General features: G+C 46.5%; 2 protein-coding genes across 2 annotated transcripts; one reads left to right on the top strand and one right to left on the bottom strand.

The window, feature by feature from the left end:
• Window positions 1-2,333: 2,333 nt before the first annotated feature.
• On the bottom strand, window positions 2,334-4,820 carry H2BC26 (H2B clustered histone 26). The gene has a single exon (XM_022563400.3). The coding sequence runs from the start codon at window positions 4,809-4,811 to the stop codon at window positions 4,431-4,433; it is 381 nt and encodes a 126-aa protein (XP_022419108.1). The 5' UTR covers window positions 4,812-4,820; the 3' UTR covers window positions 2,334-4,430.
• Window positions 4,821-5,045: 225 nt separating this feature from the next.
• H2AC25 (H2A clustered histone 25) lies at window positions 5,046-10,188 on the top strand. Its single transcript, XM_022563399.3, has one exon. It carries the CDS (start codon window positions 5,125-5,127, stop codon window positions 5,515-5,517), a length of 393 nt encoding a protein of 130 aa, XP_022419107.1. The 5' UTR covers window positions 5,046-5,124; the 3' UTR covers window positions 5,518-10,188.
• The last annotated feature ends 1,435 nt before the right edge of the window (window positions 10,189-11,623 follow it).

Genomic DNA, 11,623 nt, shown 5'->3' on the forward strand with positions numbered 1-11,623 from the left:
AATTTTTTCTGTTGTGATATCTTTGGTTTTAGTGTCAGGGTGTTGCTGGTCTCAGAATGAGTTCAGAAGCATTTCTTACTCTGTAATTTTTTGGGATAGTTTGAAAAGGATAGGTGCTAACTCTTCTCTAAATGTTTGGTAGAATTCACCTGTGAAAATGTCTGGTCCTGGGTTTTTGTTTGTTGGGAGGCTTTGTTTGTTTTTTTACTTATCCAGTTTCAATCCTGGTGATTGGTCTATTCATATTTTCTATTTCTTCCTGACTCAGTCTTGGAAGATTGTATATTTCTAGAAATTCATCCATTTCTTCTAGGTTTTTCATTTTATTGGTGTATAATTGTTCACAGTAATCTTTTATGATCCTTTGTAATTCTGTGATGTCTGTTGTAACTTCTCCTTTATGCTCCTCTTAAGAAGCTTTTCAATAAAACAAACGGAGCACTTTAGAAAAAAATTGTTAACCATATGCAAAATACATGACACATTTAATAACAACTAAGGTATGCAAGGCCTTACTGGGCCCATGCTGTTCTCGCTCTAAAAAATATCTCATAGTGCCGGTGACTCCCAAACCATGAAGAACACCTTCAGAGAACAACCCAGTCTCCAAGAGCCAAAATGCTATGTGAGATTTGGATTCACAGCTGTGTTCCCTCAGGTGGACAATGGCCATCTGACTCCTCCCTCAGGAACTCACACACATCATTTCCAGGGCCTGCCACTCATTAGTCAATATTTAACCTCCTATACAGTAAATACTGTTTTGCATTTGTAATTTCTTATTAAAATGACAGTTTTTCCCCTCCAAAATACTTTCTTTACTCCATAATAATTAACAAATTTGACTTGAAATTTCTGATATGAAAAAGGAGTCTCCCTGATACATTTCAGATTGTATACCTGCAAAATTCCTCCAGTTCCTTCCCGGTCCTTAGTTTAAGCATTCACCTTGGTTATTTCAGATCCAGAGAATGATTCCATTGTGCTGAGTCCTAGTTCTCCTTGCCTCTATGTATTCTCAAGTACTTGGTTAACTGCCCTAGTTTAACTTTCAACTTAACAGAACGTGTATTTCTTTGTTGTAACAATATGATAGACATGGTTTCTGTATACAATTTCTCTCCGTTTTTTCAATCATAAAATCTCAATAGCAGGGACTCTGTATCACCTTGCCTCTTCCTTAACAGATTCCCCTCCTAGGAGAGGGCTAAATCAAGCCCAGCCTGCACCTGAGGCTGTGTGTACAACCTCCACTGGGCTGTTCAGCACATAGAGGCAGCCTTTTTTTTAACTTCAAGCTAATTCTGTGTGTGCCAAAGAAGTCAACAGTACCGCGAAATTAATTGATATTTTGCATTATTCGCAGAAAAATTTATTTTTTAAAGAATTGTATTTGCAAATTATTGTAAAATCTTCATTTTGCTTCTTTTATTTTTGGTACTAAGCAGTGCTTTTGCCTACTGCTAGCACTATATATCACGTTCTCTGCTGGAGACAATTTTCACTTATTAGACCTATGGTTTAAGCTCATTAAGGTAAAGAATCACATGAATCTGTGAGACTACTTTCATGTGACTAGAAGTTTTCATTAAGATACTGACTCCCAAGCTACCTTGGTAGGAGGCTGAGGGCTTGGACCCAGTCAGCAGGTCCCCATTTCAAAGTGGAGGACTGAATTTTGCAGTTTTTAATATGAATCAGATATCGACTGAGAAAATTAAAGGTGTGGACTTGTTGATGACAGATCGCTGTTTAACTTTTTTTAACAGATTTATTTTACTTATCTATTTACTTATTTATTCTTTGGCTGTGTTGGGTCTTCGCTGCTGCATGCAGGCTCCCTCCTGTTGTGGTGAGCGGGGTGCCACTCCTCGCTGAGGTGCACGGGCCTCTCACCCTGCGGTGTCCCCTCCAGTTGTGGAGCGCGGGCTCCAGGTGCGGGCTTCAGCAGCTGTCACGTGGGCTTCAGTAGTTGTGGTTCATGGGCTCTAGAGCACAGTCTCAGTAGTTGTGGTGCACGGGCTGAGTTGCTCCGCGGCATGTGGGATCCTCCCGGACCAGGGCCCGAACCCCGGTCCCCGGCACCGGCAGGCGGATTCCCAACCACTACGTCACCAGGGAAGCCCCACTGTTTAATTTCTGTATTACAACTAGGAAGGCAAAGAAATGAATTAAACTGCTCTGACAAAATTCCCATTTCGAGGTATTTATTTTTTTAATACTGTTTCAGAGCTCGTATCTATAAAAGAGAACAAAGGAAAAGAAATGATGCTTCACACTGCTATCATTGTAACCATAATAATACTATATATGCCCATGGATGCACAAACCACTTGAGGCAGAAAGGAAAGGAGGGGGAGGGAGGGAGGGCGGGACCACTATCCATCTCTTTAAATGAGGCAGGTGTCACTTAAGTTTTATTTTCGGTTTTACATATACCTATCAAAACTTACTTATGTTTAAACAATTGTGTGCTGTCCAGATGATTTTTAAACACTGACTTCTGGTCACCTACAAGTATTTTAAAATTTCAATATCCTTTTTTGTAGAGAAAGGAGGTAGATAAAACAGTGTAAAAAATATATATCTTGGGCTTCCCTGGTGGCACAGTGGTTGGGAGTCCGCCTGCCGATGCAGGGGACACGGGTTCGTGCCCCGGTCCGTGAGGATCCCACATGCCGCGGAGCGGCTAGGCCTGTGAGCCATGGCCGCTGAGCCTGTGCGTCCGGAGCCTGTGCTCCACAGCGAGAGAGGCCACAGCAGTGAGGGGTCCGCGTACCACAAAAAAAGTATATATATATATATATATATATATACATATATATACACCTTACATTAGGATGAAATTCTGAGGCAGAAGTTGAATGAAGATATGAGTTCAAGGTGAAAAAATTATCTAAAATCGCTCAGTGTTAAACAAGTAATTTAATAGTGTATTTTATGAGTTGCTATGGTTATGGTATCGGATTGCTGTTTCAATAGATACCTTTAAAAGATTGATGTGAGACCATTTTGTTTTGTAAAACGTCCTACCTTGGGATTTGCATCCTTGCAACTATTTGAACTAGCCATAAAATGTTTTGGACGCCAACTTTAAAATGTGTGAGGTTTTAGAAATTCTTTTAGAGTGGACCCACGTAGGAAAAGGAATGGGGCGGGCGGGGTGGGGGGGGCGATGGGCTTCCAGCAGCCGTGGCTGAAGACACTCGGTGGGGGTGGCGACGTTTCCTCCCCAGCTCCGCCCACCCAGCCGGACCAGGCATGCAACCCGCTTCCTTTGGAGATGATTCACAAAACACATGATTATTAGCCTTTAACTGAACGTCTGTTCCTTGCCTGAGATGATGACACGACTTTTCAATCGAATTCTCAAAACGACTCAAGGAAGTGATTATTTGAAATCTTCTTACAAATGAGAAAAAACAAGGCAAGAAAAAAGGTAGGCGATGTCTTCTTCAGAGTGAAGACTCTTCATGCCAAAGCGCTTTCCCTTGAACTAAGATGACACTTTCCAAATGAATGCCATGAAATCAGAGAATAGGGAAAGTTCTGCGTCACTAGTGCGTCACAGAAAATAACGTGGCTTAAGTGGGAAAACTATATTTGCTTCAAAAAACGTTATTTTTCCTCTTAAATTGTCCTCCTCCCCACTTCCCTACCCCCCTTAAAGCTACCTGCAGCAGGGGTCGGCTTTTTACATCCGGCTCCTGCGCAAGGAGCACTGCGTTCCACCACGCTTCCGTTTTTCTTTCCGTTGTCAAACATCCTGCGGTTGAAGGATGCAGACATGCAAACATCCTCCCGGAAAGGTTCATTGCCTTAGGATAAAGGTGTCTGGTTTAGGCAGGGATGCAGCGCCAGGCGCCACCGCCAGAGCTGCGCGACAACCCCCAGGGCCTCACCAAGTGCGTCCTTCGGGTTCACCCATCGGGGACACGGAGGTGGAGAGACTGGCACGAGGTCCCACTGGGGGCAGGTGACCTGCGTTCCTCACCCACAGGCTCACACCACACAAACACAAAAAGCTAGACATGGAGTCCATGCCCGCAAGCCCCGGGAATGGCACTCTCCACACACTAAGGACACTTGAGTTCAGGGCTCCTACTTTGTTTAGTGAAGCGTCAATAACCTTGGGCGAAGGCGAGGGTGGACACCCAGTTTCTGAATGCCTCCCACATTGTTATTTTGGGTCGCCATTCCATACCCGATCTCCGTAAAAAACAGATATTCTCCCATTCCGCTCCCATACACACGCGCACACACGCCTACAGGGAGCGGGGAGAACGAGAACGTCCTCCCAGTAACCAAAGAACCGCTAAGGAGCACACATCGGATGCGTTTACATAACCCTTCACGTGTTCGAAACCCTTTCTCGATCTTGTGGGTGGCTCTGAAAAGAGCCTTTGGGTTCCCGGGAACCGGGGCGTGCCTCACTTGGAGCTGGTATACTTCGTGACGGCTTTGGTACCTTCGGACACGGCGTGTTTGGCTAGCTCACCGGGCAACAGCAGGCGCACGGCCGTCTGCACTTCCCGGGACGTGATGGTAGACCGCTTGTTGTAGTGCGCCAAACGAGAGGCCTCGCTAGCAATACGCTCGAAGATGTCGTTGACGAACGAGTTCATGATACCCATAGCCTTGGAAGAAATACCGGTGTCCGGGTGCACCTGCTTTAACACCTTGTACACGTAGATGGAATAACTCTCCTTCCGACTGCGCTTTCGCTTTTTGCCATCCTTTTTCTGCGCCTTCGTGACGGCCTTCTTAGAACCCTTCTTGGGTGCCGGAGCTGATTTGGACGGATCAGGCATTACGGCAGATCTTTCCAAACCGAAAAACCGATATACCTCCAGCAACTCAACTTATACGTCCTGTATTCAAATGAGGAATCAAGAGCTTCTAGTTTCTGATAGGATCAAGCTCAGCGCAACGTCATCACTGGAAAAGGCGCATGCAAATTAGGGGATGGAGGCTTCCTTTTCTGATTGGCCACTATCGCTACCCAATTGGGAGGCTCCGGCTCCACTACCTCAAGACCATATATAAGGACTCCCTGAGTATTACGGCTTCGTTGCCTGGGGTTCTGTTTCTCGGCTTTCTTCTTTCCCCGCGCCTGATTGGGAGATGTCCGGCCGAGGCAAACAGGGAGGCAAGGCGCGCGCGAAAGCGAAGTCGCGCTCGTCGCGCGCGGGCCTGCAGTTTCCTGTCGGCCGAGTGCACCGGCTGCTCCGGAAAGGTAACTACTCTGAGCGTGTGGGTGCTGGTGCGCCTGTGTATCTAGCAGCCGTGCTGGAGTACCTGACGGCGGAGATCCTGGAGCTGGCGGGTAACGCGGCGCGCGACAACAAGAAGACTCGCATTATCCCGCGCCACCTGCAGTTGGCTATCCGCAACGACGAAGAGCTCAACAAGCTGTTGGGCCGCGTGACCATCGCGCAGGGCGGCGTCCTGCCCAACATCCAGGCCGTGTTGCTGCCCAAGAAGACGGAGAGCCACCACAAGGCCAAGGGCAAGTGAGGCCGCGGAGGCGGGCCGGAAACGGCTGTGCGCCCCGGGGGCCCCGTGACACCAAAGGCTCTTTTCAGAGCCACCCATGTCTTCTAGAAAAGAGCCGCACTGGTCGAGGGCTGTGTCCTTTTGAGCGCGTTCCTGTGCGAATCTGCGCAAGGCAGGGCTCGCGGGAAACCGACCCCGAGGCATGATTTGGGTGCGCCTAGGCGCACAGTGGGCTCAGTGTTAATGTTGTGCGGGGAATGCCGTCTGACACGCGGCCGTTTTGAGTTTTGCCACCATCAAGTTCATGGGGTTTCAATCCCACTAATCCTGAAGGTGTCTTTGTTATTAGTGGTGACAAGCTACTTTGGTTCCGGAAAGTGTCATCACTCTGAGATTTAGACACCAAATAGGTAGTTGTTTTATCCCAGGGAAAATCTGGTAGATTGATCTGGTATTGAAAGTGTTTAACCTTGAAAGAAACTTTACCATTTGAGGTTCTGATAGGTAAACATGATTTCCATTTTAAAATGTATGAGTGCATGACTTAGTTCTTTAGAGAACATGCGATCAGAATTGTATAACGTACTGGGAATTCTAAGGTCTTGGGAAGGGTTTGTCAGCATTTGAAAATGTCAAATTATTTTTCGAAAGTAGGTGTAAGTTTTTAAAGGAAATCTCATGGTAAATAGAATAATTATTTAAAAGAATTTCAATTGTTAAATTGGGTTGGTCAAACGTTAATCAGAGATCCCCTTAAACTGATCGCTGAAGTCAATAAAATAATTTGTACCTTGAGTTTGATGAGGAAAATTACGTTTGTGAATACAGTAAATTTAAAGTGAACATTGTTAGGACCAGATTAAGTAATATATATGTGGATATTTCAGGAGATGACTTCCTGAATTCCACATTCTGTTATAAATAGGGGTTGTAGTGTCCCAGAGATGCTCCTGCAAAATCAACTGAGAAATGAGAATGTTAATGGCACCTACTTCATGGGGTGAAGGGATTAAATGAGTTCATCTATACTAATCCCTTTGTTTAAAAATCTCTAGCACAGTATAAGAGCTCAGTAAATGTCTATTCCTGCTATCATTATCCTTAGTGATTCCATTAATTTTTTTATAACAATAAATACAGACCAGTAAAATAATTTAGGAATATTATACAATAGATAGTTATCTTACTAAAATTAGATGTACTCAAACCAGGGCTCCCTAGACACTCTCTGGAGCTAACCACATATCTGCTAGTCTTTAGAAAATATCCTAGCACTATGAGACTATTCGCAGCAAAAATTGATAGGAACTATCAGTGTGGATGGAAAAAACACCAGACTCCCCTGCAGTGTAGGTAGAGATAGCAGGACCCACATTACCCAGTGGGACCCATTTCAGTGAAACAAACTGCAAGGAATTATGGAAGAGATTATAGAGCCTTCTGGAGAGGTATACATTATGTTTCCAGTGACAGCCTTCAATTCTAGCTTAAATTTGATTTTTGCGTTGATATTCATGTAGGTCATTGTATATCTTCAACCCCTTCCGTGGTATTTAAGAAAGAAAAGTTTCTCAGGAGCAGGGAGCTTGGGTTTTCCAAGTATCATCATGGAGCTCCAGATTTTCAATTCCTAAAGTGGAGTGTTAAGATGGAGGCATGAGGACCTCCCTGGCGGCACAGTGGTTAAGAATCCGCCTGCCAAGGCAGGGAACATGGGTTCAAGCCCAGGTCCGGGAAGATCCCACATGCCGCGGGACAACTAAGCCTGTGCGCTACAACTACTGAGCCTGCCTGCACACCGCAATGAAGAGCAGCCCCTGCTTGCTGCAACTAGAGAAAGCCCGCGAGCAGCAAGGAAGACCCAATGCAGCCAATAAATAAATAAATAAAATTTTAAAAGCGTGAGGTGGGAGGTGCTCTAAGGGGTAGTCAGTCCTTCTTTTGTCACTTCTAAGGCTGAGCTAATACAGCCACAGGGCCTATTTATTTTCAGTTAATTAAAATTAAATACAAAGGTGCAGTTTCTCAGTCACCCTAGCCACACATGGCTAGTGGCTACCACATTGGACAAAACAGATATAGAAGGTCTCCATCATTACAGAAAGTTCTGTTGGGTAGCTCTGGTCTAAAATCTGATCATCTCTCAGGGTTATCAGGTTCCGAAACATAAAGTATGCAGAGCTGCCTGCCTTGGTAGAGAAAGCTCATCAGACTCATGCTTAAAGAAGAAAGCACCACATGGCCCAGCAATTCCACCCCCAGATACACACAAGGACTCAGATACCCATGCACCCATGTCACATTCAGAGCAGCATTATTTGTAACATCCCAAAGGTGGAAATAGCCCAAATTTCCATAACAGATGAATGCATAAACAAAAATGTGGTCTATCCATATAGTGGAATACTGTTCAGCCATAAAAAAGGAATGGCACATACAACATGGATGAGCCTCAAAAAACACTGTGCTAAGTTAAAGAAGCCAGACACAAAAAGTCACATATTGCGTGATCCCATTTATATGAAACATCCGTAACAGGCAAATCCATAGAGACAGAAAGTAGATAGTGGTTGCCAGTGGCTGGTGGGTAGAGGGAGGAATACAGAGTGTTCACTTTTGGGGTGATGAAAATGTTTCAGAGCTAGAAAGAGGTGATTTTGAATGTACTAAATGTCACTGAATTGCTCACTTTAGAATGGTTTATGTTTATGTGAATTTCACCTTGATTTAAAAAGAAATGTGAAACTAATACATGGATGTGCACTAAAAAGAAGCGGAGGAGACTGGGTGTCTCCATCGATTCTATCCAGTAGGTGGGGTGTGGGATGGACAGGGGCTGGCCTGGCTGCACGGTAGCATCCCTTAGAGACCATGTGGGAAGAGGGGCATGGTGTCCCTTTGGGTGGCCACAGCCTTTCCGTCTGCCTGCCTCGATGGAACTTCAAGCCCTTTCTCCAGCCCACTGCCACATGTCACACATTCCCTTCACCAGAATTATCTTGGTCATTCTCCCCATGTCCCTATGAAAGTTGAAGAAAGGAGGTGGGAGATCCCAGAGGAAGAATGCAGGCTGGGAAGCCTCAGAGACATCCATGCCCACTGCAGATAAAGTGTCCTCAGTTTCTGGAATTCTCAGCTTAGCCTGGCCCAAGTCAAATAGCCCACGGCACCTCTCTCCTGGGCATGGCCTGCACCCAGCCCCTGCTGCACATCTAGTCTCTCCCTACTGTATCAGTTCCCATATGTTCACCAACATATTCAAGAATCTCCCAAGTGAAAAAGCAAATGGACTCCTGCCCCCTCTCTGAGTTTCTGTGCTCCCCCAGACCGTGGATTAGAACTTGGAGAACTGGGTCACCCGGCTCCCAGTGCCATCGGATCTGGGCTGAACTGAGCTCTTCTCCCGCTACGTCACCCTGTTACAAGACTGCCCCAGCCCTGGTCATCAGAATCTGCCTAGTGCCCCCCCACTCCCCTACCCCCAGCCAGGGTATTGTTTCCATGCATTGCTCACAAAACTTCATGAAGGCTTTGATTTTCTCCAATGCATGCCCAGCAAAAGCTCTAAAACTTCATCCTTTTCTCTGCCCATTCCCCTCCCTCCCACCTCCTGGTCAGCTCAGTTCTACTGCCTCCTGCACAGGTCTCTGGGGACACCAGGTCCCGGTGCTTCTCACCTCCCTCTCAACTTTGGACACAGCAGCCCCTCCTGTGAGCACTGCCGGTGGGCCTCCAGGCCACCTCTATCTCCCGCTGCCTTGTCTTCAGCTCACTCCCAGTCACCTGCAGCCCTCTTTGGGTCATGTCCTTCCTGTTCTCTCCTACAGGATGGCAGATCAACCCCAAATGTCCTAGAGGGCCTGTAGGTCAGCAGTTTGAGCTGGACCCCCAAGAAAGCTGGTAGTTAGTGAACATGCTGAAGGCTGGCTCATAGGCATTTGGGGCTAGCTGGGGGGTCAGTTGGTCGATCAGTCATGGGTCATTGAAGGGGGGGGTCCCTGGGAAGGTGCTGGTCTGGCAGCCTCTCTCGCATATCTGAACACTTTGGTTCTTCTCACCATCTCTCCCCATGGCTAATTCAAGCTTCCTTACACAGTCCCAAGAAGACAGAAAGTGCTCAGGACCCCTGAGGCTTGGCCTGCACACTGCACTCAGGCCCCAAACTGGGATTCGGCGAATCACAAGGCCCACTGGACCCTATGTGTGGACCAGTAGCTTCCACTCTCAATGCTAGGAGTGGCAATTGGCCATGTTGCCATCCACCACAGGTTCTGTGGTTTGACCAGAGCCTTCCTCTTTCTCACAGTCTCATCCAGGTCATGGATGAGATGGACTTCAGTGACGCCCAAGCATCATCGATGGCAGATGTCTTCCCAGAGTGCCAGGTTTAATGCTCCTGCTGGGGATTTCCACCCACTCGTTATGGCTGGACTGCACTCTGAGCCTGACACCCGCCCCACACTACCACCTCCCCATCATCCCCCAGTTAGGTAGACGGTCCTGCCATTCTCCAGCGACTCAGGTAAACTAAATACACTAACAGATCTGCCTTTCATTTGTTCTTTTCCATGGTTGCTCACATGGAGACCAATAGCAAGTTGGTAAACATCAGGAAGACAGATCTGTCTATGTCAGCTGCTACCACCCTAGTCCTGGATCCCACCTGTAGTGGGCTGAAGGTTGTTTCCCCCCCTCCCCCCCCAAAAATAGATATGTCCACATCCTAAGGCCTGGAGCTGGCAACTGTGACCTTATTTGGAAAAAGTCTTTGCAGGTGTAATTAAATCAAGGCTCTTGAGATGAGAAGGTCATCCCGGATTAGGATGGGCCCTAAATTCAATGACAACTATTCTTACAAGAGACAGAAGAGGAAAAGACACAGAGATACAAGGAGATGGCCATATGACTACAGAGGAAGAGATTGGGGTGAAGTGGCCACAAGCCAAGGGGCACCTGGAGTGCCAGGAGCTGGAAGAAGCAGGAAGGATCCTCCCCTTTCTGCCTCTTCCAGAGGGAGCACAGCCCTGCCCACACCTTGACCTCTGGCCTGCAGAACTGGGAGGAAAAATATTTCTGTTGTTTTAGCACCCCTTCCCCACCTCAGCTTGTGGTAGTTTGTTACAGCAGCCACAGGAAACTTGTACACCATCATTTCTTACCTGAACTACTTCAGTTGCCTCTGTACTAATCTCCTGCTACCAACACTACAGCATAAGTGAGATTCTCAAAAATTCAGTTTCCCTCCTTGGGAATAAAATCTACCAAAAGTCACTCAAGGGAATCCGCCACATCAACAGGTAGGGAAAAAAGAAGAAGGAGGAGAAAAATCATGTAATCATCTCCATTGATGCAGAAAAAGCATAGAAAAAGTATTGACAGATAACAATATAGTTAATGGTGAAAGACTAGATGCTTTCCCTCTAAGATCAGGAACAAGGAAAGGATGTCCGCCTAACCACTCATTCAGTGTAGTGTTGGAAGTTCTGGCTGGTGCAATAAGCCAGAAAGAAAAGAAAGAGAAAAAGAGAGAGAGGAGGGAGGAAGGAAGGAAGGAAGAGAAAGAGAAAGGAGAGAAAAGACCAGAAGAGAAAAGAAAAGGAAGGAAAAAGAAGAAATAGAGAAGGGGGGGAGGGAGGGAGGAATGGAAGGAAGATGAGGCATACAGATTGGAACAGAAAAAATAAAACTATTTGCAGATGACATGATTGTCTACACAGAAAATCCCAAGAAATCTATGAAACAACCCCCAAAACTGATAGCTGAATTCAGTAAAGTCTCAGGATGCAAGATCAACACAAAGATCAATTTCATTTCTGTATTAAACACTGAGCATGTGTAAACCAAAATTAAAAACACATTGCCAGGGGCTTCCCTGGTGGCGCAGTGGTTGGGAGTCCGCCTGCCGATGCAGGGGACATGGGTTTGTGCCCCGGTCCGGGAGGATCCCACATGCCACGGAGCGGTTGGGCCCGTGAGCCATGGCCGCTGAGCCTGCGCGTCCGGAGCCTGTGCTCCGCAACGGGAGAGGCCACAACAGTGAGAGGCCCGCGTACCGCAAAAAAAAAAAAAACAAAAAAAAACACATTGCCATGTAAAATCACTCCAAAAAAAATGAAACATAGGTATA

The sequence above is a fragment of the Delphinapterus leucas genome, chromosome 3 (assembly GCF_059928025.1).
Source record: "Delphinapterus leucas isolate spDelLeu-1000000601 "Yukka" chromosome 3, BTC_Dleu_Yukka2, whole genome shotgun sequence".
NCBI lineage: Eukaryota > Metazoa > Chordata > Mammalia > Artiodactyla > Monodontidae > Delphinapterus > Delphinapterus leucas.

Coding starts and splice junctions, on each gene's coding strand:
- H2BC26 (XM_022563400.3), bottom strand. CDS start 4,811: ATGCCTGATCCGTCCAAATCAGCTCCGGCACCCAAGAAGGGTTCTAAG.
- H2AC25 (XM_022563399.3), top strand. CDS start 5,125: ATGTCCGGCCGAGGCAAACAGGGAGGCAAGGCGCGCGCGAAAGCGAAG.